This window comes from Tinamus guttatus, unplaced genomic scaffold (genome assembly GCF_059628265.1).
Source record: "Tinamus guttatus ecotype Peru unplaced genomic scaffold, ASM5962826v1 Tinamus_guttatus_pri_ptg000048l, whole genome shotgun sequence".
Classification (NCBI taxonomy): domain Eukaryota; kingdom Metazoa; phylum Chordata; class Aves; order Tinamiformes; family Tinamidae; genus Tinamus; species Tinamus guttatus.
In genome coordinates this window covers 12,370,896-12,397,311 of record NW_028288582.1, presented here as the reverse complement: position 1 = coordinate 12,397,311, position 26,416 = coordinate 12,370,896, and the positions used below count along the sequence as shown (strand labels likewise).

Here is a 26,416-nt window from a genome sequence, read left to right as displayed (position 1 = left end):
ACCTATAGTAGATGCTCTGTAAATGCTTTTCACTAGCGTGCAAAAAGACCTACAGAATGAGAAAACCTGCTTCAAGCAGGGGTGATACCTGCAAATGAAGATAAACAATCAAAAATTGCTTATGTGCTCTCAGTATTCTCTTCTAGCATGGTATTTGACATGAACAGAGAAGCCAGATGAAACTTGGTCATTTTATATCATTTTTGCTGTTTTGTTCTCCTGCAAAGCTAACAACAATGGTCTGTCATTCGTGCTCTGACAGAAGACGGCTGACATTTGAATACCTGTTCTCTCAACTCTTCATAATCACTGACATTTTAAGTTCTGTCAAATGAGTTATTGTATAATTAAGGTTTTATATAGCTTCACAAAACCAAAATAGCTTAAATTTCGATTGTTGACTTTTTTTTTTACAGTGTCTTTTTCAAAAATCAATGCTAGCAATATATTTTCTGGACTATTAATGCCAACCCCCATTACACAGCCTGAATTTTCTTACCCTCTGAACTGGCTTTCTCTTGCTCAGCTGCCTGCCTTTTTTGGCAGGAAATTGCTGAGACCCTTCCGAAAAGGAGCTCTCCTCAATCCTTCTTTCCTAGGTCATCTACCCAGGATGAAAAAGGAAAGAAGAAAAATTACAGAAGTACAAATGTTGGGAAAACCACAATTCTTCTGCAACATCCTTGTAAGTTAAAAGGGCAATGAACCCCCTGATCTGACCCACAAATGTTATTTAGAATTGAATCAGATGGATGAAAATTGCCTTTCCCCAGACAAACTGCCACAGTAGGGCTGTAACCGCAGTTCTCAAGCTGCACGCGAGGCAGAAATGGCATCTGCAACCTGCAAAGAAAAACGGATGCTCAAAACGAACGCTGCAATCCCCCTGCTTCTAAAACTCGAAGTATGTTCCTTTTCACCCCAGTGCTCTGGTAACATGAGGGCTCTGCAAGGGTCCCAGGAGACAGGCTGGCCTTTCCAGGGACAGAGGGAGCCAAGCAGCAGATCCACTGTCCTTCAGGCCCCCCGCGCCTGCGAGTGCTCCAACCACGCTGTTCTGCGCAGTTGTTTTTTCTTCACTGTTCACATTTATTTTAAGGTTTGATTTAGTTCCTCTCTGTTACTATGAGATCTAACAGACTGCAATTCTATTTCTCTGCAGAAACAAAATCCAGAGGGGTTCCTGGTGCAATGGTTTTAAAATCCTAGTTTTAATTCAGAGCAGGATGTGCAGAGAAAAACTTTTGTCCATGTACGTGATTGATGGGGCACCAATCATCTTCATCACCTTGCAGAAGATCCTAAGAAAAAACTGTGATTCATGCAAGTGGGGATTACTCATTTCTGAGAATTAAACAAAAACGAGTCACTTCCTTTTTAAATTAAGGATTTGTGGGTTTTGTTTTGTTTCACTCAAGATATTTAGATTCAGGACAGTGACCACTGCACAGGTCTCGGCAGCACATCAGCTGGGGAGTTCTACCACGTACACTAACATTTCATTTACAGCACGCTTTTTCCTGCCAGCTATATGAAGTGCCTTCTCCTGATAACCACACCACAACGAGGACTTTCTTACCACTCTTACGTTTGAGGTTTTACACTACCAAGCATTTCTACAAAAGTGAACACCAAACCATAAAGGATTCATGCATTCAACATTACCCTATGTTAACAGCGGAATGAAAGACTAATAAGATTTAAGCTTAAGCCTTTTTAAGGCTTGCAGCTTTCAAGGTGCACTACCCACCTTTTGCATTTCAAAGCTGGCTGAGGAATTAAGGAAGAATCTCCACAGCCTTTTTCCATTTTACCTAGATATTAGAGAAATGACAGACTAAAGCAGGAAAAAAATTGCTCTGATGCTATAAAAGGGAAGAGGATCTAAGTGGGTCTAGCAACTTTCATATTCTAATTTGTGTTTTTATACTCAATTTTGGGTTGCTCTACGTAAATCTTTTAGGAGTGGCACATTAAGACATTTCTATAATGATCAAGTGAGCAAGTATTTATGGCAAGCTTTATATAACTACCTACACGTGGGAAGCTCGGCACAGCGTATTTTTAGCATCTGATACTGCAGGCTTCAAAATAATGACAAAACCTGAATGTTAAAGAAACCAGGTCATAGCTCTGCATACAGTTTGCACTAAATGCCGTGTTCAAAGGTGTTTCCCCTGTGTACAATTAGAAGCTGCATGGACAACATGGTAGGCTTACTCCTTTCCCCTAATATTGTGGGCCTACTTGTACTACGGTTGCACTGAAAGGCTTAAGATACGCCAGGTCTGTATATTTTGAGCACTGTGAAAAACACATTACAAGAGATAGTCTCTACCCCAGGGAAGTTTCAGACTAAACAAATAGGACTGATGAAGGGCAGAGATGTGAAACAAAATAAAAGAGGGGTAGAGAGACTGGTACCTACCCAGGCACCACCAGAAAGACTTGGAAGAGACTCAACCCTTTGAAGCCCCAGCCGAGCAGAGCTCTTGTACAGGTTTGTCTTGAACAACTTCAAATCTCTTTCCCTACCTTCCTGTGTGACAGGGTACGCTCACTCGCTTCCAAGATTCCTACAAAATGACCTACAGCCAGTAAAAACATACACCAGCATCTTCCTCTGCAGCCTACAGCTGCACTACATAAGGTATGTGCTGGAAAACTCGGGCTCCTGGAGCACGTAACACAAGTGCTTGAACCAGAAATTGCTTTTGAAAAGCTTTATTATTCTTATTATTATTTACAATTTAAGACAGGAAAGGAGAAGAAGCCTACATATATCTAGGTTTCAAACAGAACCGACTTCCCAATAAGCCTGAATAAACATTTAGTGCATGTGGATTTACCTTTACAAGATGAAAAATGGATTTTCCCATAAGGGCTAGCCAAGTATGGAAATTTATTTTTAAAAAATGCTCTTGGATGAAATGAAATGAAAAACAAAGACTGCATGAGAGCTTAGGAGTGAGGGGAAACGGACCAAAAACAACAGCATGTGGCTAGACACACTCAATTCAATATGAAATGTATTTGTTTTACTTTTCAATTCCAGGAAGGTTTTTACTTTCAGCTTTCACTTTGCAGCTAAAATATATGCTAGCAATTTGAGGTAATTTACTAACTTGCAAGCATGGTTAAAAATAAAAACGTAACTAAAAGCAGGTATATTTACATTTAGAATATAAGTTTTGTTTTGGGATTCTTTGATACCGCTAAAATAGAAGAAAAAATAAATGTAACTTTAGGATTAGATGGAGAAAACTACAAAGCAGTTTTCTCCTAGAGATACAAAGATAAAAACCTTGGGGTAAACCAAAGCGCATAAGTAGTGAAGACAAAACTAGCACAGCCCGTGTGTGTGTGTGCATGCATTAGTGTGTTTTATTTTCATCCAGTAAGCGCTTATTCTATTTTGAGTCTCACCTCTTCCTCCAGTAGCTGTTTATTGTCCTTACCAAAATTCGGGGCTTCAACCAAAGGTGAAATGGGCAACACAAACAGGTTTCTGCGCTGGCAGAAGATGGTACTTCTCTTGGCAGGTCACTTATTGTGACTAAATTTGGACTGGGAATTGGAAGAGACTGCTAGCTGTTAAAGTATCCAGGTTCCTGAGCTTGGAACATGGGGGTAGAGACGGGATAACAAACCCAGCTCCCTTCTCCCTGGAGCACCCTGGGCTTCAGACAGGGACTGTGTGACCCAGGGCCTACAACAGCAGGACAGGACTTACCAGAAAGCCCCGTTTCCGTGTAGATAGAACAGTATCAGCAAGGTTTGATGGTTGGAGGGGAGAGAAGGTTTTGCATGTCCATCCAAAGCCCTTTTTCAGTTAGTGTTCAGGCCAAAAACGAGTCAATCTGGCTCTCTCGGTTTTGTTTGTGTAGGATGGCCTTGAGGTGCTAGGGGACAGCAGGCTCATAGGCATATATACACCCCGCTTCTTTAGGCTGTATCAGGTACTTTCTGTTTATCTTCTCCCTCATCTCCTCTGCCACTTCCCCCAAGCCGTGGTTTTATGCAGCAATTCTGGTTTTATTTGTTCTCGAGCTCCACGTCCCTGCAAACGCCCACTCCTGCCTTCAGCTCCTGCTCCAGGCGCTGGCCCGCTGCCCCCAGGCCGCACCACAACTAATATTTGTAGGGCCATGCTGTGACACACACCAGGGAACTGACCCCGAGTAAAAATAAAATGTTGCAAGGAGAAAGGGCAGGGTTTTAAAATCTGGATCAGTTCCCTGCTCCCATGCACAGTTTGGCCCAGCAAGCAGGAGGCAGTGAAAATACTTAGGTAGCTACAGCTGCATGTGGTACATGAAACTGGCGCCTGCCACTACAGCCCAAGCCGGGCTTGAAACAGATAGCACTGCTGTTGCAGGAACTTGGCCTCGTTTCTTCTCCAGCTGCTTAGCTGATGCCACTGGCTGCACCCCTTCCACCCGTTGCACAAAGGATTTATCCCAATCCACGGCAGCACCTCTCAGAGCAAGCACTTCTCAGAGCAAGCACCTAAGAAGGCTCGAGGGACGGGGCACAGCGCTGCCGAGCGCGGCAACTCCTGACAGAGAGGCAGCTACCATCTGGAATAGCTCCTCTGCCCCGATACCTGCCTGCACTTAATTGTACGGACCAGAAAGGTGCTTTTTCTCGTACAGATCATCCCCCTTCCCACGCAGGAAGTTGTGCAAGAGCATCCACACGAGAGCTATCCCTGACTGGTACGAATGAGCAGCAACACATCTAAAACAGGGAAACCCGCAGACCACCCCAGATGGACTCGCAGGGCACTCCAGCCTCTCTCCCCACTGATACAAGCAGCTGTTTTGCTGCTGGGTATAACTAGTTTACAGCAGTCGTAAGCTCTTCATGTTTAAGCTCAAAACAAATGGGCACAGCAAAATGTTCACAGTGGGACCCACATTTCTGTCCCAGGTATGAAGCAAAATGCTTTGGTAGGATAGCAAAACTCCTTCCTCCTGCCTTAGCCAGGCAAAATGTGGAAGAAAAGGTGGGCAAGAAGGGGAATGTAACAGGAGATAAAAATTTCTCTATCTCCTCCTCCAAACTCTGAAATCAAAAAACTGCTGAGTTCCTACCCACCACACTTAGTCTCGTGATAAATGAATTATTTCTTCAAAGAAAATGAAATGGATATTTTCCGGTCTCTCTTTTAACATTTTTCTTTCAGAATACTGACAATTAGGGCAATTATTATCAGCTCTAGTGCCTGGAACATTTTTCTTCCTGCACCACAAGACCTTCAGGGGGAGCATCACACTAACAGGATTGCCTGTATTTCATGAGCAGCACAGAAAACAGGAGAAATACAAATATTGTGGGCATGTGTTGTAAGAGACAACATGCAGAATGACTACAAAACCAAACAAACATAGAGCTCTGCAGTCCCTAAACACCACAGCTATCTGCTATCTAGGGAAACACGCTCAAGATTTAGCAATTTAACTAACTAGCTGTCTCTCACAACTGAGTAGAAAACATAGTGCCAAAAATCAACATTAGTGCACTAGAACATTGGTGTAGATTTTTTCCCCAAAACTCAAACCAGACCTCCAGGTTGAGAAGGCAAAAAACCCCAAAACAACTCATCTGCGAATCTGGCCTACTTGCAAGATAACCTAGAACACACTTATTCATGCAATGGCAAGGAACATGTGGTAGAATTGATTCCTCTGCAATGTAATGCAAGGAAAGTTAATTTGAATTGGTCTGGCTCTCTTATTTGAATTACTTCTCCTGAACTGTGTGTGTTCTCCTGCCAAAACTAATGAGCAGGGTTAAAAAACAAAGATAATAAAAAAAAATCTTCTATAGGAACTAAAAAACCTTCCTACAAAAGCAATAGTAGCATCAGCAAGCTACACAGTGCAAGAAATCAGTTCATACTGTACACTTTTCTCCTGCTAGAAAACCAACACTCATTGCCCAATCCTGAGGTAACTGCAGTTTATCTCCTAGCAAATTCTTGTGAGGATTCCCATATCAGCAATTAGCATCTGTCCCACTGTGCCTCTCTGCCTAATATCTTATGCAAATTCTATAATTTATGGCTTTAGATTTAATGTGTGGTTGCCCAACAAAGGCTGCAGGGCAAGAGGAGCCTGCTGCTTGAGGAATGCACCCTTCAGCTGCCTCACCCTCGAGCAGTGAGTGACAGACTCGTGCCACAGATTCCTGCACCGGTGAAGAAACATTTGCTCCTGCTGCAGGACGCCTGCGCGAACAGCTGCAGCGGCCACAACCATGCACAAAGGCGGCGGTTTCGGCCCAAAGGCTCACAGCCAACCTAATGTGACTGTGCCCGGCTAAGACATACTGCTTTCCATGGAGAGTGTGGCCAAGCACACTTGAGTCCGACTGCATTTACCCATGGAGACATCCCCTCAGCGCCAACCCGGACCAACCGGGAATGCTTGGCTCCTGTGTCAGAATGAGGCACATGTGTGGGACAGGGCTCCTATGTCAGCGTGAGGCGCACGTGTGGGACAGGGCTGCTATGTCAGCATGAGGCACATGTGTGGGACAGGGCTCCCGTGTCAGCGTGAGGAGCATATGTGGGACAGGGCGCTCGTGTCAGTGTGAGGCGCACGTGTGGGACAGGGTTCTCGCGTCAGCGTAATGCACATGCATGGGATAAGGCTCCTGTGTCAGCATGAGGCGCACGCGTGCGACAGGCCTCCCTTGCCGCCAGGCCCACACGGTCGGCAGGGCGGTGCTGAGCTCGCGGGCTCAGGCTTCACCTGGTAGCTGATGCTTTTCCTGATGAAGGACCGGTCTGGAATGGACCTCACGGAGCTAGCTATCCCCATTAGCTATCATCCTTCTTACGCTTCCACTGCCTACCATGGCAAACCACGGATCGCCATCCCCTCACACGCGGGCTAGGACCGTACCTGCCATTTTCACAGGCTCCTCTAGTGCTGACCAACCCCCCAGCTGGCGTTTGAGAGAGAGAACTGGCTCCTAAATCTCACAGCAGAGGTCAGAAATGCCTAGAGCTCCTGGCCCTGGGGCTGCAGTCGCTGCATTGGTTGAAATACCCCATATGCAAGTCAGACCTATCAAAAGAACGTGACTGTTCTGTAGATTTGACTGTAATGAAGCTGCCTAATAGTTACTGGCCTTATGGATCCCCAAATCCTAGTGCCATATTCTGGCAGATTCAAAAATTCCCTTGATATATACCTTGTCCTTTATCCTGCACAGAGACTACGGGTATTAAATATGGATGAGGACTTAGCACAGGATGGGGCTCAAATCCAGTCTCCTTACTGCCTGGATGCTCCTACTACCTGGACAGGTAACTTGTCCATGCACCAGCAACTAAATAACCTGCCGTGAAGAAGTAAGCACTCCCAGTTTTAAGAGAAAAACATGTTTCGGTGAAGTGAAACTTTCACACAGGAACAAGATCTCAATGAACATTCAAATGCCAACAAAATACAAATCAGAAGGACTGTATCTCTTTCTGAACATTAAAGTCTTTTTTTTCTTAAGGCTATTTTTAGCATCTCCTGGTGAAGAGAAGGACCTTAATCAGAGTGTTTTTATCAGTAATGATGAAGTGAGGTGGAAGTATTTGCAACGCTGACATTTTGTGTCTTTGCAGGATAGATTTCGTTACTGGCTGCTTGCAGGCACTCGACCTGAGATGCAGCAACCCTCCCACTGCATCCTCAAGCTGGTGAAAAAGGAACTGGAATATAAACACTCCCTTGTGCAGGAATCCTGATGCTGCGTCTAAAGTTAACAGGCTTTCTAACAGCTGAAGTGTCACTCCCCACCTCCTGGGAGACGCTGCAGAAGGCAGCAGCTGAGCTGCAGAAAGACACAGCAGCTATTCTGGTCATGGAGGAGGCTCAAAAGGCAACCAGTACGGTGAGATGGGGAAGTACTATCTGTTCATTCCTCTCTATACTCACATGGGAGGTAAGTTTTGCAACCGGTCAGATTTCATTGGGATTTTGTTAGTAACAAGGGAGGAAATGAAACAAGAAATTTAAGAGTCACTGAGAGGCTCCAGTGATCTAAGCAATACCCCATCCCTAACAAGACACACGAGTGATCTGGAGGAAAACCTCTTTGATCCTCCAGCAGAACACGAGCTAACACACAGACTCATTCATGGGTGTTGATGTGTTAAGACCCCGTCAGTACCATGGCTCTGCCCCCACAGGCACATCCAGAGTGTTCCTTAGCGTGTGCTTTGGCTCAGTGAAGGAGAGTTACAGAAGAAAGGACAGTTACAACTACAGCATCCAGATATGCCTCTGAAGGGGAGCAGCTTTAACACTTCAGCTTGTATTTGAAGTTCCATTTAACGTGCAGAGCACTCATAATAAATAACATAAAATCTCAAGACTTTACTCAGGAGAGTGCCAAAATATTACTAACTTGGACCAGGTTTAGAAATTACGCAGAACTGGAAAACTCCTTAAACCATCACTGTCCTTTCAGCACTGTTCTTCAGCGGACATGAAGGCAGAACGCAGGTGCTGTCAAGCCAAATAAGAGCACAGCTGAGCTGATAGCGTCACCTCATCTAAAATCCACTGCCAAGAGGCAGAAGCTCAGGGAAAACTGAATACCTGCTGCCCCGCAGCATATCCCAAGTTATGGAGTTCAGGGGTTCATAAATGGAGTTTATTTCTAACTTCCACCAGCCATTATCATGCATCCAAGGCATGACTATTTACAAAGCTTCTAAACAAGCAGCATATATTATTATACAAGTGTGGAAATTTCCCTTCCTTTCCAGTCCAACTATGCTCTTAGTTGATACTTTACGGTAATTCCACAGATGGAATAAGCTTTATGGGAAACCTCTGCTCTGACATGCTAGGAGAGGATAAAAAGGAGAACATTTCTCCTTTTCCTTTTTTTTTTCAAATTTCATTTGCCCAGGTTTTTTTCCATCTCTTCTGGCCCTAGGTTTATCTCACTTTCTTCTTGTATGACTGTCTCCTGGCCCCAACCACAGCCTCTCCCTAGGATGCCTTTCATTTCCAACGTGTATTTTTAAATTCAAGGAAGCAGAACTGAACTCAATCTTCTGGAGAGAGAAAGCATTTTATTTCCATAACTGTATGTTCAGTGTCTTCCAATGCTATTTTTGGCCCCCATAATCTTTTTGTTTGATTCTGTTGGCATGTTCTCCTTTGACAAGTGAGGCACAGGGACAAGAGTTTCCAGTGTGTGATCCACAGTGATGCCAAGGTCTTTCCTGAGCACTGACTCAATTCACAAGTTAACAATGCATGAACATTCATGTTATTTCTTTAGGGGCCTGACAGATTGCAATAAACTTGATGTATCATCACATTGGCTCTTTCCTGACCTGCGGCAGGCCCACCTGATATTCCTGCCTCCCAGAGCCTGGAAAAAAAACAAACAATTTGGGTTTGTCTGAAAGATTTGCCACCCTGTGTTCAGCCACCTTTTCCACAGCGATAACAAATGGCCTGGTACACCACCAGGAAGGAATGTTTGACTTACCCTTCAAAAGCAGTTTATTTATCTCTGTCTTGGTCTTTCTTCTACTTTGTGACACTTCATTTTACTTAATATTAGCTCTCAAAGGGGTAGGGTTTTTTTCTTTTTTTTTGTTTTTTGAAAGTTATTCCAACACGCTGACCAGTGCCTATCTATCCAGTCTTCAGCTGACAACTTCAAAGAATTTGAACAGGTCAAAAATACTGAAGGCAACCCAAGACAGTGCCATTTGGGAGACATCTTTTTTCTACTATTCCGATTATTTTTAAACTAATTTAACAAGCAGTGGCCCACTCTCAGTGGCTTACTGAAGCCTGCTTCCCTCCAAATGCCCCAAATTCTGAAGCATGTTTAAAGCAACTCGCTTTGCCCATCAAACAGGATGCAACATGGCACTAGCCCGTAGCACTAGCAGGCTTTGTCCTCAGTGAAGCCTCCTTCCACCTTCACCAGTCAACGCTGTGCCCTGTGGAATCAGTGCTCAGTTTCCCTCAGCCACAAGCAGTATGGGGACCCAAACTAACTGTGGCTACTGGCATTCCAGAAGAGGTCTGCCTCCATACAGCCATGCATGGCTATGCATGGACAGATACCTCTTAATTTTCCCCTGTATCCAGGATTTACAAATTTGAAAACAAAAACAAAAAAAGGAAAAAATCAGCATTTTTAAATCATTACTGTACGAAAGGTGCCCTAAACAGGAAGAAAGATAAAAGCTTTGAGCTGTAGCAAATGGTGGTGACATTTTATTCATAACCTTGTCTAGAAAGGGAAACCATAGAGTTGGTTCCACTTAGTAATAAACTACACAATAAATTCAGATTATCTCAAGTCCTTCCCATCAACCACCTGCAACGTCTTCTACTTCCTCTACAGAAAGCTACAAGGAAAATCCATGAGACTGAAATAAAGGAACAAAAAGGCACTCAAGCACCCATTATTTTCTTTGCTGATACACTCAGATACCATAACAGTCGCACAAAGCCAATAAATAAATGAAAAAGCAGCTGATTCTGCTTTTAGATGGTAAGCAAAGGCATTCTCTTTAAGGATCTCTCAAGCTGTCAGCTGACCCCAACCTAATTTGACAAAGTCCTAAAGTCATGCTATACTCCTCATTAGGAGAGTTGAAAATCTAACTGGAGGTTTTACATATCAGCCACATCCTTGTCTGGGACAATTGGATGGATATAATTTTTCTTAGCCAGACTACACTATTATATGACATCTTACAACAAATTGCTGCTTCATCAGCAAAAGTAACATGAACACACTACACTGGAACTTCAAGAATGTGCTACCAGCTGGGTCCTGGCATCTAACTCAGATGAAAGACGCTGTTTTTTCAAAACTTTTCTCTCAACCTGTTGTCTTACACAATGTGAAGAAAGGCTCCTTTCCTGTCCTCCATCAACAAGAAAGGGTCCTTCTGCAACAAGTATTGCCAATCGACTTCTACAGCGAAATTTACCATCTGTTGCTTCTTTTTACTTTTTCTGTCAAATATTGGGAAAAGTATCTAGCTGGATACCAGCCAGGGAAATTTCAGGTCAAGATGATCAAAATAACGCTCAGCTTATTCAAAGCTGAGTTCTTCATGAGAAGAGGAATCTCTGCTCCTCCTTTCCTCTAAAGAGAGAATTACCTTCAAGAATTATTCAATACTCTGGCCTTAAAAGCCAAACTGGAGATGCCTTGAGAACACCCCATGAAGCAGAGCACAGTATTTTAATTTTACACCCAAAATCCCACTGAGTCACTCTTTCTCCAGCTCCATCCAAACACAAAATTCAACAGAAACACTTGCTTGAATTGCTATCATGTTCTCAGCGTGCATGCATGTTCTCAGCTCTTTCAAGTGTGCAAATGTTTTGAAATGATGTGCACAAATGTAAAACCCATGTTTCCAACACTACTGTGAATCCAATGGATAAAAGGCTCCAAGCTTCTTTCTTTGTAGATGCTGATAAGGAAAAGAGATTGAAAGTAGGAAGTAGATTCCATGTATCTGTCCAGAAAAGCATGCAAATTGAAAGACAAAGCCCAAGCTCATCCAGAACTAACATCGAAACCTTACAAGGAAGCTTATTTTGAAAGTTCAGTAACCATCAAGACTGTTGGAACAGAAGATGCTGATAGTTCATTAGTTCAAAGAGTTCTGGTTAGCACACTAGAAGTCAAACAGTAGAAATGCTTTCAGTTTTATTTCAGTACCCAGGCTTTGTGTCTGTGTCGACCTACTGAATAATGCTTGCTCATTACCCAGCTGACGTGCCTTGCCCAGCAAACCCCACTCCGGGCCGTGAAACGTGGCGAGCAGGAACGGTGAACAAGTCCCACACTGGTTCCCAGCTGCCTGGTTTCTCCCTGCTCTGGGATAAAGCTGGCAGCTCAAAGTAATGAAAACTAAGTAATGAGTATATTCACACCTGATTTTCAGTATTTTAACTTCAGGGCTTCCTTTTAAACTACCTTACAAGACCACGCTGTGCAATTGTACAGGAAAGGAGATTCTGGGTTCCCTCTGTGCCATTCCTGATTCTTTGCTGGCTCCCTCCTTCAGGATAGTTTTAGCCACTTGGCAGCAGCTGTTCACTTTACGTTTCAAGCCAGAGCTCATTTGTTATAATACCAAGATGGCCACATCTCTCTGTCAACCCCCTCCCATGCGAATGAATGAGCTTTTTTGAGAAACATGGCAGGTGACATCTCCTTGGGTCAGAAGTCCCTTAGTCCTTCCAGCCTGACCCAGCGGGGCTACGATGCACCAAACTGCTGACAGCCATGGCACGAGGTACTGTCACACACAAGGCTGCTCCTTGCTGAGGTTCTTGGGACAAAGCCCGTGCAGCCACACGCAATATTCATTTTACTCCAGTTTCTTCCACCCACGCGTCTACACTAGTACTGAGGCAGAAATTAAAATGCAGTGAGTGAACATACACCCCACTTGCAGCGAGTTAATGGGATGTCTGCTTACATGCGTTCTTGGTGGAAAGAGGATGCTCAAGCAGCAAGGGAGACTTTCATATCCAAATGCTTGAAGGGGTATTTGCACTAACTATCGGGCTTCTCACTCAGATGCTTCAGGGATGTGTTCCTGCATTAACAAGTGATCCTCAGGGGAAGATGATCTAGAGTCCTTAAATTAAAAATGAATTTTCTTTTTACCTTATTAGGAGCTTCAAACACAGATAAAATGAGCCCAAAGTTGAGCTGCAGTCTTCACCTTCCCCTCTGACCAAAATTTCTGAGAAAAGTAGGCCAGATAGTAATGACCGACCATAGTTTCAAAAGGGGAATGCGTAAAGTTATAAATCTAAAGCTATTTTCAGGCACTCTAACTGGGTTGCCTATTTTTGACAAGCCCTGAGCCTGCAGTACTCCAGAAATATGTGTGTTCCATATTCCAAAACCAAAACCAAAAATAAGGCTATCTACTTTGGCAGCTAATTGCAGATACTCAGTTTTCTGCTCCACAGTAGATCTACAGTGCCTATTAAAACAACACCTAGGAACGTGCTTGACGTCAGAAGCGTGCTGTATCAGAGTACGTGTATGAATACTTGAGGAAGGGGTTCCCAGCCTGAAAAATATGACATCTAAAGGGAAAAGACAAGCAGAGAAGCATCAGGAAGGGGAAGATGCACAGGGCTGACCTGCTGTACCTGAGGTCATGCAGCAAGTTAGAGCTGGTGCTTAGCAGGGAGCCCCAACTCGAGTGCCTTACACACTGCACCTCGCTGAGCTGCTCACTGCTGGTCACAGGGGACAGAGGCAGCTGTTCAAGCAGTATTTCTTTAATTACGAGCAAGAAAGGAAGAAAGCATCCAATTAAGATTCAGAGAAAAAAAAATAATGGTGCTTTGCTTCATTCCACGATATTCCTGAAAATCAGAAAGCAGCACACAACAGAGTACCATCTTATAATATAGTAAACAATCAAACATAAACAGTTTCAGTTACATACTGGGATGAAAATATCATAGCTAAATGGTTTTATATTATCTCGCCTATCCTCAGGGAATAGTTCCTGTACTTCAAAGACTTGAGAGGGAAATTCAGAAGTTATAACTTAGTTCACACAAGAAACTTGTCTTCTAGGGGAACTCTATTTAGTTTCAAGTCTGAATTTTCTACAGGAATTACTAAAGAATCTGAGAACAAGAAGGTATTGAAATAATGAGAAATAATCCACATGCAAGCAACTAAAGAAATGAAGTTTAGGGTCTGCAGAACTTAACTATCCAAGAAACCTGTTAGTCACTTGAAACAGAAAAGGAAGCTGACATACACGCAAATACTAAATAGAGTAACTAGTGAATAATGTTTATGTCGGTTCTGGTTTTAATTCTTTCAGTTTAGATTATTACTTGTAAGACATGTAGGGAATTTTAAAAACTTCCAACCTTTAAACAAAAATGCAATGCAAAAAAAGGCTAGACCCACAAGCATAGTTGCAGTGATTACCTACTGTTATATTAGGCATATTTAAAAAGTCAGATCTTCCAGTTCTGCAGCTGTAAGATCACAGCTTTTGAACATGGCATCAGAAAATTTAGTTATTTTCCAAGAGGTCAAAGCTTGAAAACAGCTGAGATGGCTCCAGCCACAAAATCCCGTTAAAAATGAAATTTCCATTAATTCACATTCCCAAGCTTTCCCTGAATATTAAGAGTATCCAATCTAGAGCATTTTGATATCAGAAGCCATTCTTCACAGATAAGTAAACACAGCAGCACAACTGCTGAGAGAACTCACTGCTAAGCCAAGAAAACTTTAGAGATTTATTTCAGAGAGAGCTGCCAGCTATGCAGGACACAAGCTGGGAATGCAAACTATTTTTTAAATTCTTTTGAAAAAGACCCAGAAGTGAAGGGTTCTGAATGACCAGTGCTTTTAGAGCTTGCCCTTAAAATAACAGACAACAGGAAAGAGGAAGTCGAAGCCCAGATCAGACTATTTCTTCCAGAAAAATAATCCACTAAAATCAATGCTAACATATCTCTTGCTAAAATTCTTGGATGGGACCTCCATTTCCTTGTAAGACTGGAATCTGGAAAAAAAAATACAATTCACACAACAACTGCTAGTTGCCTGCAGGCCATGGGGTGTGATCATAGTGCCAGTTTAGGACCTGGAAAGTTCATTTCCCTGTTTTGCCCCAAATTACATGTACAACTCTTGCCTGTTTCTGTGTAGTTCTCCTCCAGCTTGGTACCTTCAGTGGCCACAGACTGTGGCAGCAGAGACAACAAGTGGCCACAAGGCATCTTTCCCACCCACTCCTCTGCTGCTAGATCGAAGTGTTACCTTTTAGTCCCTGGACTCCATACAGAACATCCTTTCAATATGATACCCAGTTTTAGATGCTTCAGATGGGAACTCCTTTCCCAGGAAATACAGAGATTTCCCTGCTGAAGGGACAGGTGAGGCACTGATTTGGACACCTAGATGATAACTACTTTGAAAATCAGACTGCTTTGTGTTGGTGCCGCAGCCAGCTCGGCCGCACCGGATCCTCCCCGCCACGCAGGAGGCGGCAGCGCCGCTCGCCCTGGGGAGCGGTGCCTGTTCCCTCAGCCAAACCAAGGCAAATGGCCAGCTCTGCAGTCCCTCTAAGAGCTGCAGAGTTGAAATGAAATGTAAAGTGAATAAGTGAAATGAAATGTAAACTGAAAGGCAGACTATGCTACACTTGGATTTATTCTAAACCATAATTCAAACATAGAGGTAATGATCACCTACATTAAAACAGGCCTCTAAGTGAGACACTGAATTGTCATTTTAAAGATTTTTCCCAAGCATACAATTCTTCTTTAAATACCCTCACGCAAATACTCAATCCTCTCAAGTTCAAGACACTGCCTTGGAACAGATAACCTCTTGCACCAAACTGAACCCACCACATCAAATCTGTATCTTGTGAAAAAACAGGCTATCTATTGCAGCTAAGGATTACTGCTCTTGGTAGTGACTTCCATTTTGAAAATCCAGAACAACAGCAACCAAAACAAACAAACAAAAGCAACAAAAAAGGAAGCTCTTAATACCTCATTCCTCATTCTATTTAGACATGTATTACTTCTTGCTTGAGTTTCCTAAGTGCTTATGACTTTGGGGGTTTCACAAGACAGTAGCAAAGCAGAATACCCATTTTGGCAGGTGAAAACAAGGAGAGAAGACAAAACAAAACAAACAAACCGCATCATGCTGTCCATAGGGATCTCCCTTTTTGGTCTCCTGAATTTCTCACTGCAAATCATTACGTGCAGGAATACAGAAACTGATCTACTTAGGTCAGGCCAACAAGTTAGCCAATTATTCTGCTCTCTTGAGATTTTCCCTGCTAAATATAAAAGCTAAATTCAACGTTTATCTCATGGTATTTTTGATGATGAGATAGAAATAAGCTGAGAAGTAGCTAGAGAGGGGGATATGACCATCTAACTGCCATAGTCAGTGAAAACTACTTTCCCCTCCTTAATTCCTCAATTTTATCAACAGCTTCTCTTCAAAGTGTCAGATTTAACTGAATGCAAACCTATTTTTTCCCTTCCTTAAGGACTTCTTTTTCTCATTGGTTTGACCAAAGAGGCTGAAAAGCGTGCAAGACAAATTACTTGCAAAAACCGTACACTCTCGTGAGCATATCGTTCCCATAGAGACAATACTAGTATCAATAGCAAAAAAAATTGTGACTCTTTCCACTGTCAGAACACAAAAACAAGCACTTCTGCAGAGCCCAGGTTTTGCTCAGAACTTCTCACCCCCTCACGCCAGAGCCATTCCAAAACAAAATCCTTTAAAACCAGCTGAACATTTTCTCCTAAAGAGATTCCATATATAAGGGAGAGGTGTTGCAAATTACTTGTCTTATTTTTGTTTTTAGGTATTTGAGAGGCTCCTAAAGACACAGCTTTGGGGCCAGGCAGTAGGCCTATAAATCCAGAGCTAAAAAATACAAATCGACAAGCTCCTTCGCCAATAAAGACAAGTATAACACCATCATAATGGTAACAGCACCACCAACACACTAAAACATAGTTCAGAAAAGCATTTTCCTGGAAATATAGTCAAAAAGCATAGTATTGTTACTTCAGGAGCTATTCTAGATTTAATCTCAAAAGAAATATTTCAAGAAACAGCTGTGCTTTACTTGCTGAATACTAGCTGTCATTACATACTATCAGTGAAAAGATGTACAAAAACAAGAGTATGAATACCAAGCATTAGCAGTCTCTCTCTCCTTTTGTTTAAAAGTAAGCAAGAGAAAAAAACCTTTCACTTCATAAGAATATTGAAGTGTCTAGATCAGCACAGAAGCTACTGACATCAGATCAGGACAACAAGAAGGGCAGTGGGAAGGGAACTAAAGACCCTAACTTAGTGAAAGGTTAGATACTAGAACCATTCAGCCCCAAAGGAGTCCTTCCAAATATTGGTGTACAACTCCACTGCTGCCAGTTAAACAGTCTGCATCAGGTAAAGAGCCAACGCCAGAAGCACCTTTATTTTCTCTCTAGCAATTAGCTACAGCAAAAGGATTCCAGTATTTCTGAAACATCCTAGCTACATCCACACTTTCATGCCTTTTAGTCCTTTCCAGGAGGGATTTTTATTTTTTCCATAAATCTCCCCCAACTCAGGCTTCAGGATTCCCGTAACAATCTGTTAAGTTTGTACAATTGTATCAATTTACAAGCACACACAAAATATGTTTTCCAGACAAATGTTGGGGTCTGCTCACTGTAATAAATCTGCTCCCCATTAAGCCCACATCATATTTGAACCAGATCCCAACCTCCTTTCTATAACTCTAAAAAAACAAGAGCACTGGATTCCAGAGGACAACCCTGTGGCATAGGAAAGCTTCAGTCTTTGGGCTCCCATGGAGAGACAGAACACGAGGGACTCAAAGCCGCTAATGACAACGATGTGCCCAGTCCCCGGGAACAGCTGCCTCTTTCCTCAGAGGTCACAACAAGAGGAGGCCGCCGGGGAGAGCCGGGGACCGGCCTACCTTGCATGTAGGCCTCTATTTGCCGAATCAGCTCATAGGACTTGGAGCGGTCCAGGAGTGTCCGAATAGCTGGAAGAGGGTCCAGGATAATGGTTTCAGGATGAGCATCGATGTATTCCTGAAGAACAAACATGAAGTCAAAAAAAAAAAAAGGCATTAGGTTGGCTGCAGTGTGTGGAAAATACTGACTTGTATACTCTAAACAATCTCCAGTTTCTCTTCAAGAGAAGGCCAAGAGAGAGACACCAGCAATGCAGTCACACCGACAGCCTGGACATGGACGTTTGGATTAAACACAAACAGGACAGCTAACAGTTTCGGGATGGCAAATTGCTCCCGTGGACACACCACGAGCAGGGAAACCTGTGCTGCAACCACATCGTCTCTAAGGAGCCCGTGGCAAAGTGCCACAATAACAGCTGTGAGCAGCTGAGAAAAGCAATTAGGAGAAGAAAGATGACATACTGCTATCTCGGGGTCAGCCTTGCAATTGCATTGAATTACTGCACATGAACATCAAAACTGGCTGAGCAGAGCTCAGAATTAAATCTGGGTTCTTTAACGTTGTTATTATTACTGTCCTCTAACTGTGCTGAACACAGTGCTAAGAGCTGGACGATAAGGGCTGGAAATGGTTTGGCAGAGCTGCAAGGACTGCTGCTTCAGCGGGTCCTCCTGGAGTTTTGCAAACATCCATTTTGCTACCTCCCTAAGCTCATATTCTCCTCATTTAGTTACAAGAAAAAAGAAATATCCTTATGGATCTTCATTCTGGGGACTCAGTTCCCCACTCCCTGAGGTCATCTTGGCCATGAACATATAGGCAGAGCTGCCAGATACAGCAAGATAACTTCGGTTCCATTCCTACATCCCCACCCCATCCTCTCCCCATAAAATCAGTGGGCTGAACAAGCACCCATCTTACCCTCCCGAAGTCAGACAAACATTTCCAAAGTCAAATTCTGCCTTTGTTTAACGTAACTTCCCCAAACTATCTCTGCATTTCCACTCATTTCTTCAAAAGCATTTGTGCAAATGCATGGTAAATGCTTCTGCAAGTGACTACCTTCATTAAGCCCTATTTCCTTGTGCTGGCTGCATCAGTGAATGACTCAAACTCCACAAAATACTCAGGCATGTGATTAGGTGGTCCTTACAGATGCACTTGGCAAGATACTGAGCTGAAGGTAAAAAAAAAAGGAGAAACTTCTTGCCAGCAAGTGACTTTGCTGCAAGCACTGACTGGCGGCGTGGGTTGGGTTTTCTGGTTTGTTTCATTTTAAAGCAGTGGCAAGTTGTTGCTTGCTGCTGACTCAAGCCTGAATGGATGGCTTGCTGAGAAGGGATTATTCTTCTGAGACCAAGAGGATCCAGCATGAGGTTTGGTGGAGCCACTGCCTCACTCACCACACACAAGTGGCTCTCCTTCACAGGGCCATGGCACACAGTTCAGTGGCACCATGTGTTCCTGTCATATACAATAATCCCTGCAGAACACATAGAGCAAATGACCTGAGCACCTGCATATCTGGGCTGCTGCCTGGGAAAAAGAAGGGACGGGGCCTTTTCCAGAGCCAGTCGTTGGGACTGCCAGATCCAGCAGCTGGGTCTCGCCCTTGCAGGCAGTGACCTTGGACAAAAAGCTCCTCCTGGCCATGGGAGCAGAGGGGTTCGTTTCAAGTCATTAACACCCAGAACGTACAGAGGGGGTTATTCATTAGTCCAGAGCTCCCAGCACATCCAGAGTTTCCAGCAGAGAGAACAGTTACCTATGAAACCAGGCACTGCCAGCGGAAGGTACAAGGCACTTGGTCAGCTCTCCAATAATGAAGAGATTTATCTGCTTTTAAGGACTGAGTAACTTGTTACCTCAGGCATCGTAAGCAAATACACCCGTGTTTCTCTCCACATGTCGTGTTCACACGACAGCCAGAAGACATCTTACAGCATCGGGATGTTGCAGTGATTAGGGTGCTAGCTTGGACTTGCTGATCATAAAAGTCAGAGTCTCTCGACATATCCACAGCACAAGACAGCTCTTCTGCCTCCTCAGGTTGCTAGCACATTGTGCAACCTCACCAGCATTCTGGGGGGATGATTAAATGTATGGAAGACAGCGAAGAGCTCCGCAGTACTGCGGTGTGGAGCCGTGCAAGCAGGCGGTGCTGCACCGTGAGCCCGGGGCAGGCCTGGCAGCAAACACCCCAGGTCCCTCTGAGGCACATCCCTGCTCTTCCTGCCACGCCGTGGTCACTCCCCCTGCCTTGAGCGGCCTCTGGTTCCACGGAGAGTTCCAGCTCCCTGTGCCTACTGTGCACATCCTCCCTGTCCCCCCAGGCGTTCAGTTGTCCTGTAATTTGTCCTGCCTTTGCCTCCTTCTCCTTCACATTAGTGCTTGCACACACACCAGCCTCCAAGGGGTGGATGGTCTTTCCCTCTCCTCTAGTCCCTTATCCTTCCCAAAGCTTCCTGATACTCAGCTCAGCATTAATGACCATTCCTCACTTCTCTGTGCACTTGTGTGAGCCACGTGTTATGCTGGTTCATGTTACTCTAGGTATTTCCAGAGGGGGCCTTGCCTTTTTGTGCTTTCTTTAAGAGACTTGCTTTATTTACAAGGATAATAACTCTAAACTGTTAAAAATAAAATAATTTAAGCCCTAAGCTTGACACAGCTTAGAATGATGAAGTGGAAGAGGGACAAAACGATCCTGAAGACATTTTACATCAGGTAATACTTCAACAGAAGCAAGTATCTAAGATGACTTCTGAGTGACTGACTTCTCTTCCAGCTGCCTTAAGGAGACTACAGTGAACTCCAAGGCAAGCAGATAAAACACCAATGCCCACAAAGGTGGAGGCTGTTTTCTAGAAACTTTTAGAGTCTGGAGAACTTCAAGCGAATAGTCTAGTGTTGAAAAGAACCTCACGGAGTGCAAGTAGATAACCCCATCAAACACACACAGCAGCCTGAACACAAGCTTCTTAATAAAGAGAACAGCAAATTTCCTGGCACCGAGCTCATTTCAGCTCCCATTCTCCAGCTATCCTTCTTTTACAGGCTCAGGCACTCAGACAGTCAAAGGGCACAGGGATGGGAAAACTCAGACTGTCAGCACAGAGCATCAGTGAAGACCTGCATCATCTGAGCACAGGAAAGGCCTGGGAGCAGAAATAAAGGCATTCTGGAGCTAATCTGCTGCGGATTAGCTACAAACTCCCGATCTTAACTGAATCCAGAAAAGGCCTCCCCTTTGAGGCAGAGTCCCTCGGTTCAGAGCGAGGCCCATGTACTTTCACAGGCCATGTCGACATGAGCAGACAGCGGTAAGCCCTAAGGAGCAACACTGCTTAAGACACATGCATCAAAATGCACTGAAGCCCTTACAACTCTGCAGCTATCCCCATAGTACTGTGTATTTCCATCACGCACAACTCAGGCTGCATTTCAAACGCAGGACCACCAAGTTGCAGAGGGATATCCAAGACAAATGCCCCAGTCCTCTTGGGCTTGGACATTGCCAAGGTTTCTCAGTCCTCTGCACCTCACCCCACTACCTCACCAGAGCATATAAAAGAAAGGCTTCAATATCTATGCACAGAAAAGTACTCGAAAGATAGCAAAACCATCCTAATTAATAATATTAACTACTAATAATGAATTCCCACAACAAGAAATTACGACAGGAAAAAATACTTTTGCCAGATTCATAGGTGTAACTCTGGTACCATGTATACATCCATTCTTTACTGGAAACTGCTGCTCATTCAGACATGTTTTACTGAATATAATCTCAAGGAGATCACTCAAGAGGCTGGAAATAGTCCTGGCATTGCCCAGGTAGCAGAGGTCTTCCTGCAGCACAGAGTGGCTCCCCTATGAGGAATGCAGACCTACTGACAACCACAAAGGGGGTGTGTGACGGCCCATGAGCTGGTACCACCACAACCTTGAGAAACAGAGCAGATGCAGACGAAAAACAGGAACAGTGAAGCCAACAGATAGCTTTAAAATAAAAACTTTCAACTTTCAATGTTCAACTTATCTCTGGTCACCCCAGAAAAACAACCTTGGATTTACCGAAGACTGTAGCAGGCTTGAGCAACTCAGGCAACAATCTGCAGGATATTTAGGCTTCCCAGCAATATTTTGAAAGGGCTCTGTCCCTGGGCTGCAGTGCAGCTTGACCCAGACAATGTCCATGTTTTCCCCTTTCTAATCTTTGACATAACAAAAGCAAACAAGAAAAAACAAGGACTTTTTAAGCAGATCCTCTTTTGTTTGTATTCCAGACTTGGCATGCAGTAATGCTCTGTACCAGCCCTGCTGCTGGCAGGAGGCCAGCAATGAAACCTGAAATCAAAGAGGGACCGAGCATTTCATGTTCCCTATTAAACAACTCTGGATAAAGCCCCATGATTAAAAAAGAAATTTGGTGGGGTGTTTTTTTTTTAAGAAACATATATGTATATAAGAGTGGAGCTGTTCATCGTTCTATCAAGAGGTAGCTAAAATACACATACTTTTATAAATATTTTAACAGAATGTTGATATCGTATCTATTGCAAATATTAGGGCAATAGATGATAAGAGATACTGAATGACTCACTGACTTGATTTTATTACTAAGTAATAAAACTTCCATGATCTTTCGTTTAATATTAAACAGAAGTTCCATGCAAAAATGTTAGCAAATATAACAGTAACTGTGTGTATGTACATTTTCCTGTGTTTAAAAACATGATGATGGCTGTTTCTAACAGCACACCAATATTTTTCAAGGGGAAAAACAGATGTAAAGAGATGCACAAACTTGTCTAAAGACACAGATGAAGTCTGCATCAGATTCAAAAATACCTAAATTGCTTTTGCTTTTCTTGGATGTAGATGCTCTTTTTGATGAACGTTTTCCAAAAGAAAAAGCACAGGCAAGCTGGATTTTGAACACACACTGATCTCACATTCACTCATCCCTTTAACCTGAAAGATTCCTGCAAGGGAGGGGGGAGGAATTTCTCTCTTATTTTTTTGTTTACTCTGGCATATGAAAGCATCTTTCTGAATACCTGACTTCCCTGCTTTTCCTTCAAGAGTCATCAAATTTGGTCTTGCAAATACCTGCCCATAGGAAGCTATTTATCAGTTAGCACTTGATGGGTGGGCTTTTAGTTAATTTTGCCTGCTTGTGAGGCTCTTCCAACACTACCATATGAAAAAATTGTTTTTCAGATGGGAAAAACACAGATACTGGCCCGTGAATCCAAGCATGAACAGACCATTTCAGCTTTGTGTTCCATCCTGCGCATCCAAGAAAAAGATCGTTTAGCTTCGATAGCTTCCTTTGATTTTTCTCTTGCTCTGTTTCAGCAAAATATCTGAAAAGAAGTTGGAAATGTGTCTTTTGCACTTGCGTAGTCTCCAAGGGCATGTATCACCTTCTTGAAGCCAGGACTTCCGATGAAAGCAATTACTGCAGCAGGAACAACGCACCCTTCCCTTTCCAACCCCTAACTCTTTCCTTCCAAAACATCCCGCTAGCTTTCCCTTCTCCTGGCCCCAAATCCTTCTAAGGAAGCTTATGGAGCAGGAATAGAAGAGCCCTTCCTGGAAACCCTCAGAGTAGGAGGGCCAACAGGAAGAAATACGGTGGTGAGGAAAAAGTAGTAAACATTTTAAATTTACATCAATCCGATAGCAGATGCCTGGCATAAAAATAGCTTGTTATCCGTCTTTTCAAGAAGGCTAATGCAAAGAGAACCTTTGCACAAAACCTTATGAAAGGCAAATTAATAACCCTATTGATTTTCCATCACCTGAGCCATCATTCTGAATGGAACAGACTCATAGGAAGCTGCAGTGAAGACAGCTACTCCAGCCTCTGCACAGCTATGACAGGCAGCTGTGCAGACCCTGTCTTGTTCTATGGGAGCATAACAAATTCCTCCAGTCAGTGTTCTAGGCATGTTAAAACAGAGACATACTCACTTTTCACTGCCATGACCTATGTCTGGAAGGCAGGAGCTGGGGCAGCCCTGCCCAACAGTGCTACAGGCCATTTCTCTCTCTTTCAAGGCAGGAATTGAAGCATCAGCAAGTGCAAGCGGCCCTTGGGGCCTGTGCCTTCCCCGACTGCCCTTCATGCTTGACCCTGTGTGTGCAGGGGGTTGGACTGGATAATCTCCAAAGGTCCCTTCCAACCCTAGTGATTGTATGTTCCTCTGGTCAAGAAGCATCCAAGAACTGCAGCAGTTTTTATTAGACAGCAGCTAGCTATGTTCAATCAGCCTAGCCTAGCACTACTCTGGGTAGGAGGGGAGGCAAATTATTGTCTCTGCCCTCCTCAAATAAGCATCCTACAAACCAAATAGAAAGTTTTCTCGACTTTACCGGATCACTTCGCAAGATGTGGGGTGTGATGATTTTGCCTTTGGATGGGATCACTGGGCAGCCATTGTTTAATGCAACAGAAAACAACCTGCTCCTGCCACTCCTCTCCTGTGCAGCTGCAGTCCAGCCAGCCGAGCAGCGTGAAGACCTCAAAGCTGAGCCCTGAGGGTCATCTGCAGCTAAAAGCCCCCGAGCAGCAGGCAGCCCCTCCTCGCCATTGTCAGCCTTGAACACGTATGTTTTACAAGGCGATTGAGAACAGCCAAACAGCAGGAGAGAAGGGCATGCTGAGGGGCTTCCCAATCCACTGGTATCTGCAGCAGACCCTGGCGCAGGTTCTCACAGACTCTGGAGCGCTGGCACACGGACCCATGTAACTGGGAAACCAGTTTCCTGCTCGGCTCTCGCGGGAGATGATCTAGGCCTCCACAATACAGTTCTAAAAAATATTTTTTCCAAAGGTTATAAATGTAGCTTGGCAGATTGCTCCTCGTCCTGCAATCACGGATGCCTTGCACTCTGCTTCCTGGAAGACAGTTCTACTGAGACAACAGTAAAACAGGTGCCAGGTCTTGCCTTGCTGTTACATTTATATCCAATAGTAGGAAAATTAGCATCACAAATTTTCGACTGCCTGGCCTGTTCAAGATCGTCAGAATTTTTTAGGTCAATTTAATAAACAAGAAGGGAATCAAACTATTTCCACTTGCTTGCAGGTGCCAGAAATACCACAGCGCTTATGCGAGGTCACATACAAGTGGCTCTTTTGCAAGGCTGTCTCTCTTCCAAGCTGCTCATGGATTTTAGTCAAAAATAAAAATCAAACAAAGCAAAGCAAGTGGATTATTACAAATTATTTCTTCTAGGGAAGATACATCTCATCTAATTTTCCAACATTCTCTATAGCCCTAACCAAAAGCAATATAGCAGAGCAAGGCAGTGACGTGTGGTGCACCCGCAGCGATGCGACGTGCAAGCAGCCGGGTGTGCGTTCAGCATTGCTAGGACAGCAGCTAGGGGCTAGGACAGGCCCCTGCTGTGGCAGCTCGTGGCTGGCCGTGTACCAGCCCATCAGTGTAAGCTTCCTGCATGCAGTGACAAGCTGCTACGCCCGGCTCGGCCGCTCCGCGTACCCCGACGGCAGCCCTGTTTCACTGGGAACAGGGTAGCATTCAGAAACGTGCTCACATTCTTGTCTCTGCTGTCTCAACTAGAATAAGATCTTCTGTCATTCTGGAAGGTGCCTTTGTGAAGACAAAGGATTTCGTCAGGTATCAGAGAGACTGCTGTAACCTGCTCTGTAATGAGATGTAATCACAGCTACAACTTCGTATCAGAGCTCCAATCAGAAACAAAACACCCAGGTTTATTTTCCTATGACAGTCGTTCTTTGCTGCCATAAAGAGTTCTTCCTATTAACCTTGAAAGAACCTCAAAAGGAAATTACTGCCATTTTCTCTAATTTACAACTTTTGGGGAAAAAAAAAAAAAGAAATACTTGAGGATGGAAATGCTGAACCACGTCATGGAAGCCCCTTCTGGTGCTCCATGCATTATGTTGCACTTTGCAAGAAGATGACATAATCCTCAAAAAGAATAGCTATATTAAACAATAAAGTATTTACTGAACAACCAACATCAGGGAAGGAAAGGACAGAAAGAAAAGAAAGAACATCAAGTTCTCCTCTAACATTCTTGGCCTTTTTATTATTTTCATTCGCGGTTAAATTTAATATTAGTAAAATGAAGGCCTTGAAGGCACTAGCCAGCTGGATCCAAGCATTTCGCAAGAAAAAATAGACAAGTTTTTTAGTGCAGCCCTGAAACAGACTTTCTAGAGCACGTCTGGCCAAAGCTTGCTGTGCTGAGCTGGGCGGCTGTAAATCGGAACTAGGCAAAAACGTTCAACAGTTCAAAAACATTCTCTCTGTCAAGAGACTAAAACTACCGTCACCTGTGATATGAAATGAACATGAAAATTTAGAGAAGTCCTCAAATCACAATCTATTCGCTATTGACTGTTTGTCCTCTGCACAGAAGATGCCAGGGCAAGTTAATACTCGGTGTCCATAGAGTGTTCTTTACCCAATTAATTTTCTTCTCAGACCAAAGCAGTCAGTTCAATTGCATTTACCAATCAAGCCAGGAGACAGGGAGCTATTCCTTCTCCATCTGATTTGCTGAGATGCTTATCCTCAATTCCACCTGTCTCTCCTACCTGAGATCCAGAAGAAAAACACCAAGAATGCACTGCCGCAGACAGGGGTTTGCTAATGTTACCCTTGCTTACTGATTAACAAACCCTCAGGCAATTAAAGAATTCTCTGGCTCACAGGTTGCACAGGTATCAGCTGTGGGAGCAACACCATTACCTCCTACAGCAGGCAGCACACGATCCAGCTGGACAGTACTAGCAGAGTAAACGACCTCAGATTTGCCACCAACCTACTGCAAATTAGCTTTGTAAGAATCAAAGCACCTCTTCAATTCTGATA

The 26,416-nt window shown here is 43.7% G+C and overlaps 1 protein-coding gene across 2 annotated transcripts in view; it reads right to left on the bottom strand.

The window, feature by feature from the left end:
* Positions 1–26,416, bottom strand: part of ITPK1 (inositol-tetrakisphosphate 1-kinase) — a 461,734-nt gene that overhangs the window by 38,415 nt on the left and 396,903 nt on the right. For both annotated transcript variants that reach the window (XM_088539707.1, XM_088539706.1), the window contains one exon: positions 17,534–17,651. In XM_088539707.1, the coding sequence (XP_088395833.1) occupies positions 17,534–17,540 (7 nt within the window). In that variant the 5' untranslated portion in view covers positions 17,541–17,651. The remainder of the gene's footprint in view (positions 1–17,533; positions 17,652–26,416) is intronic.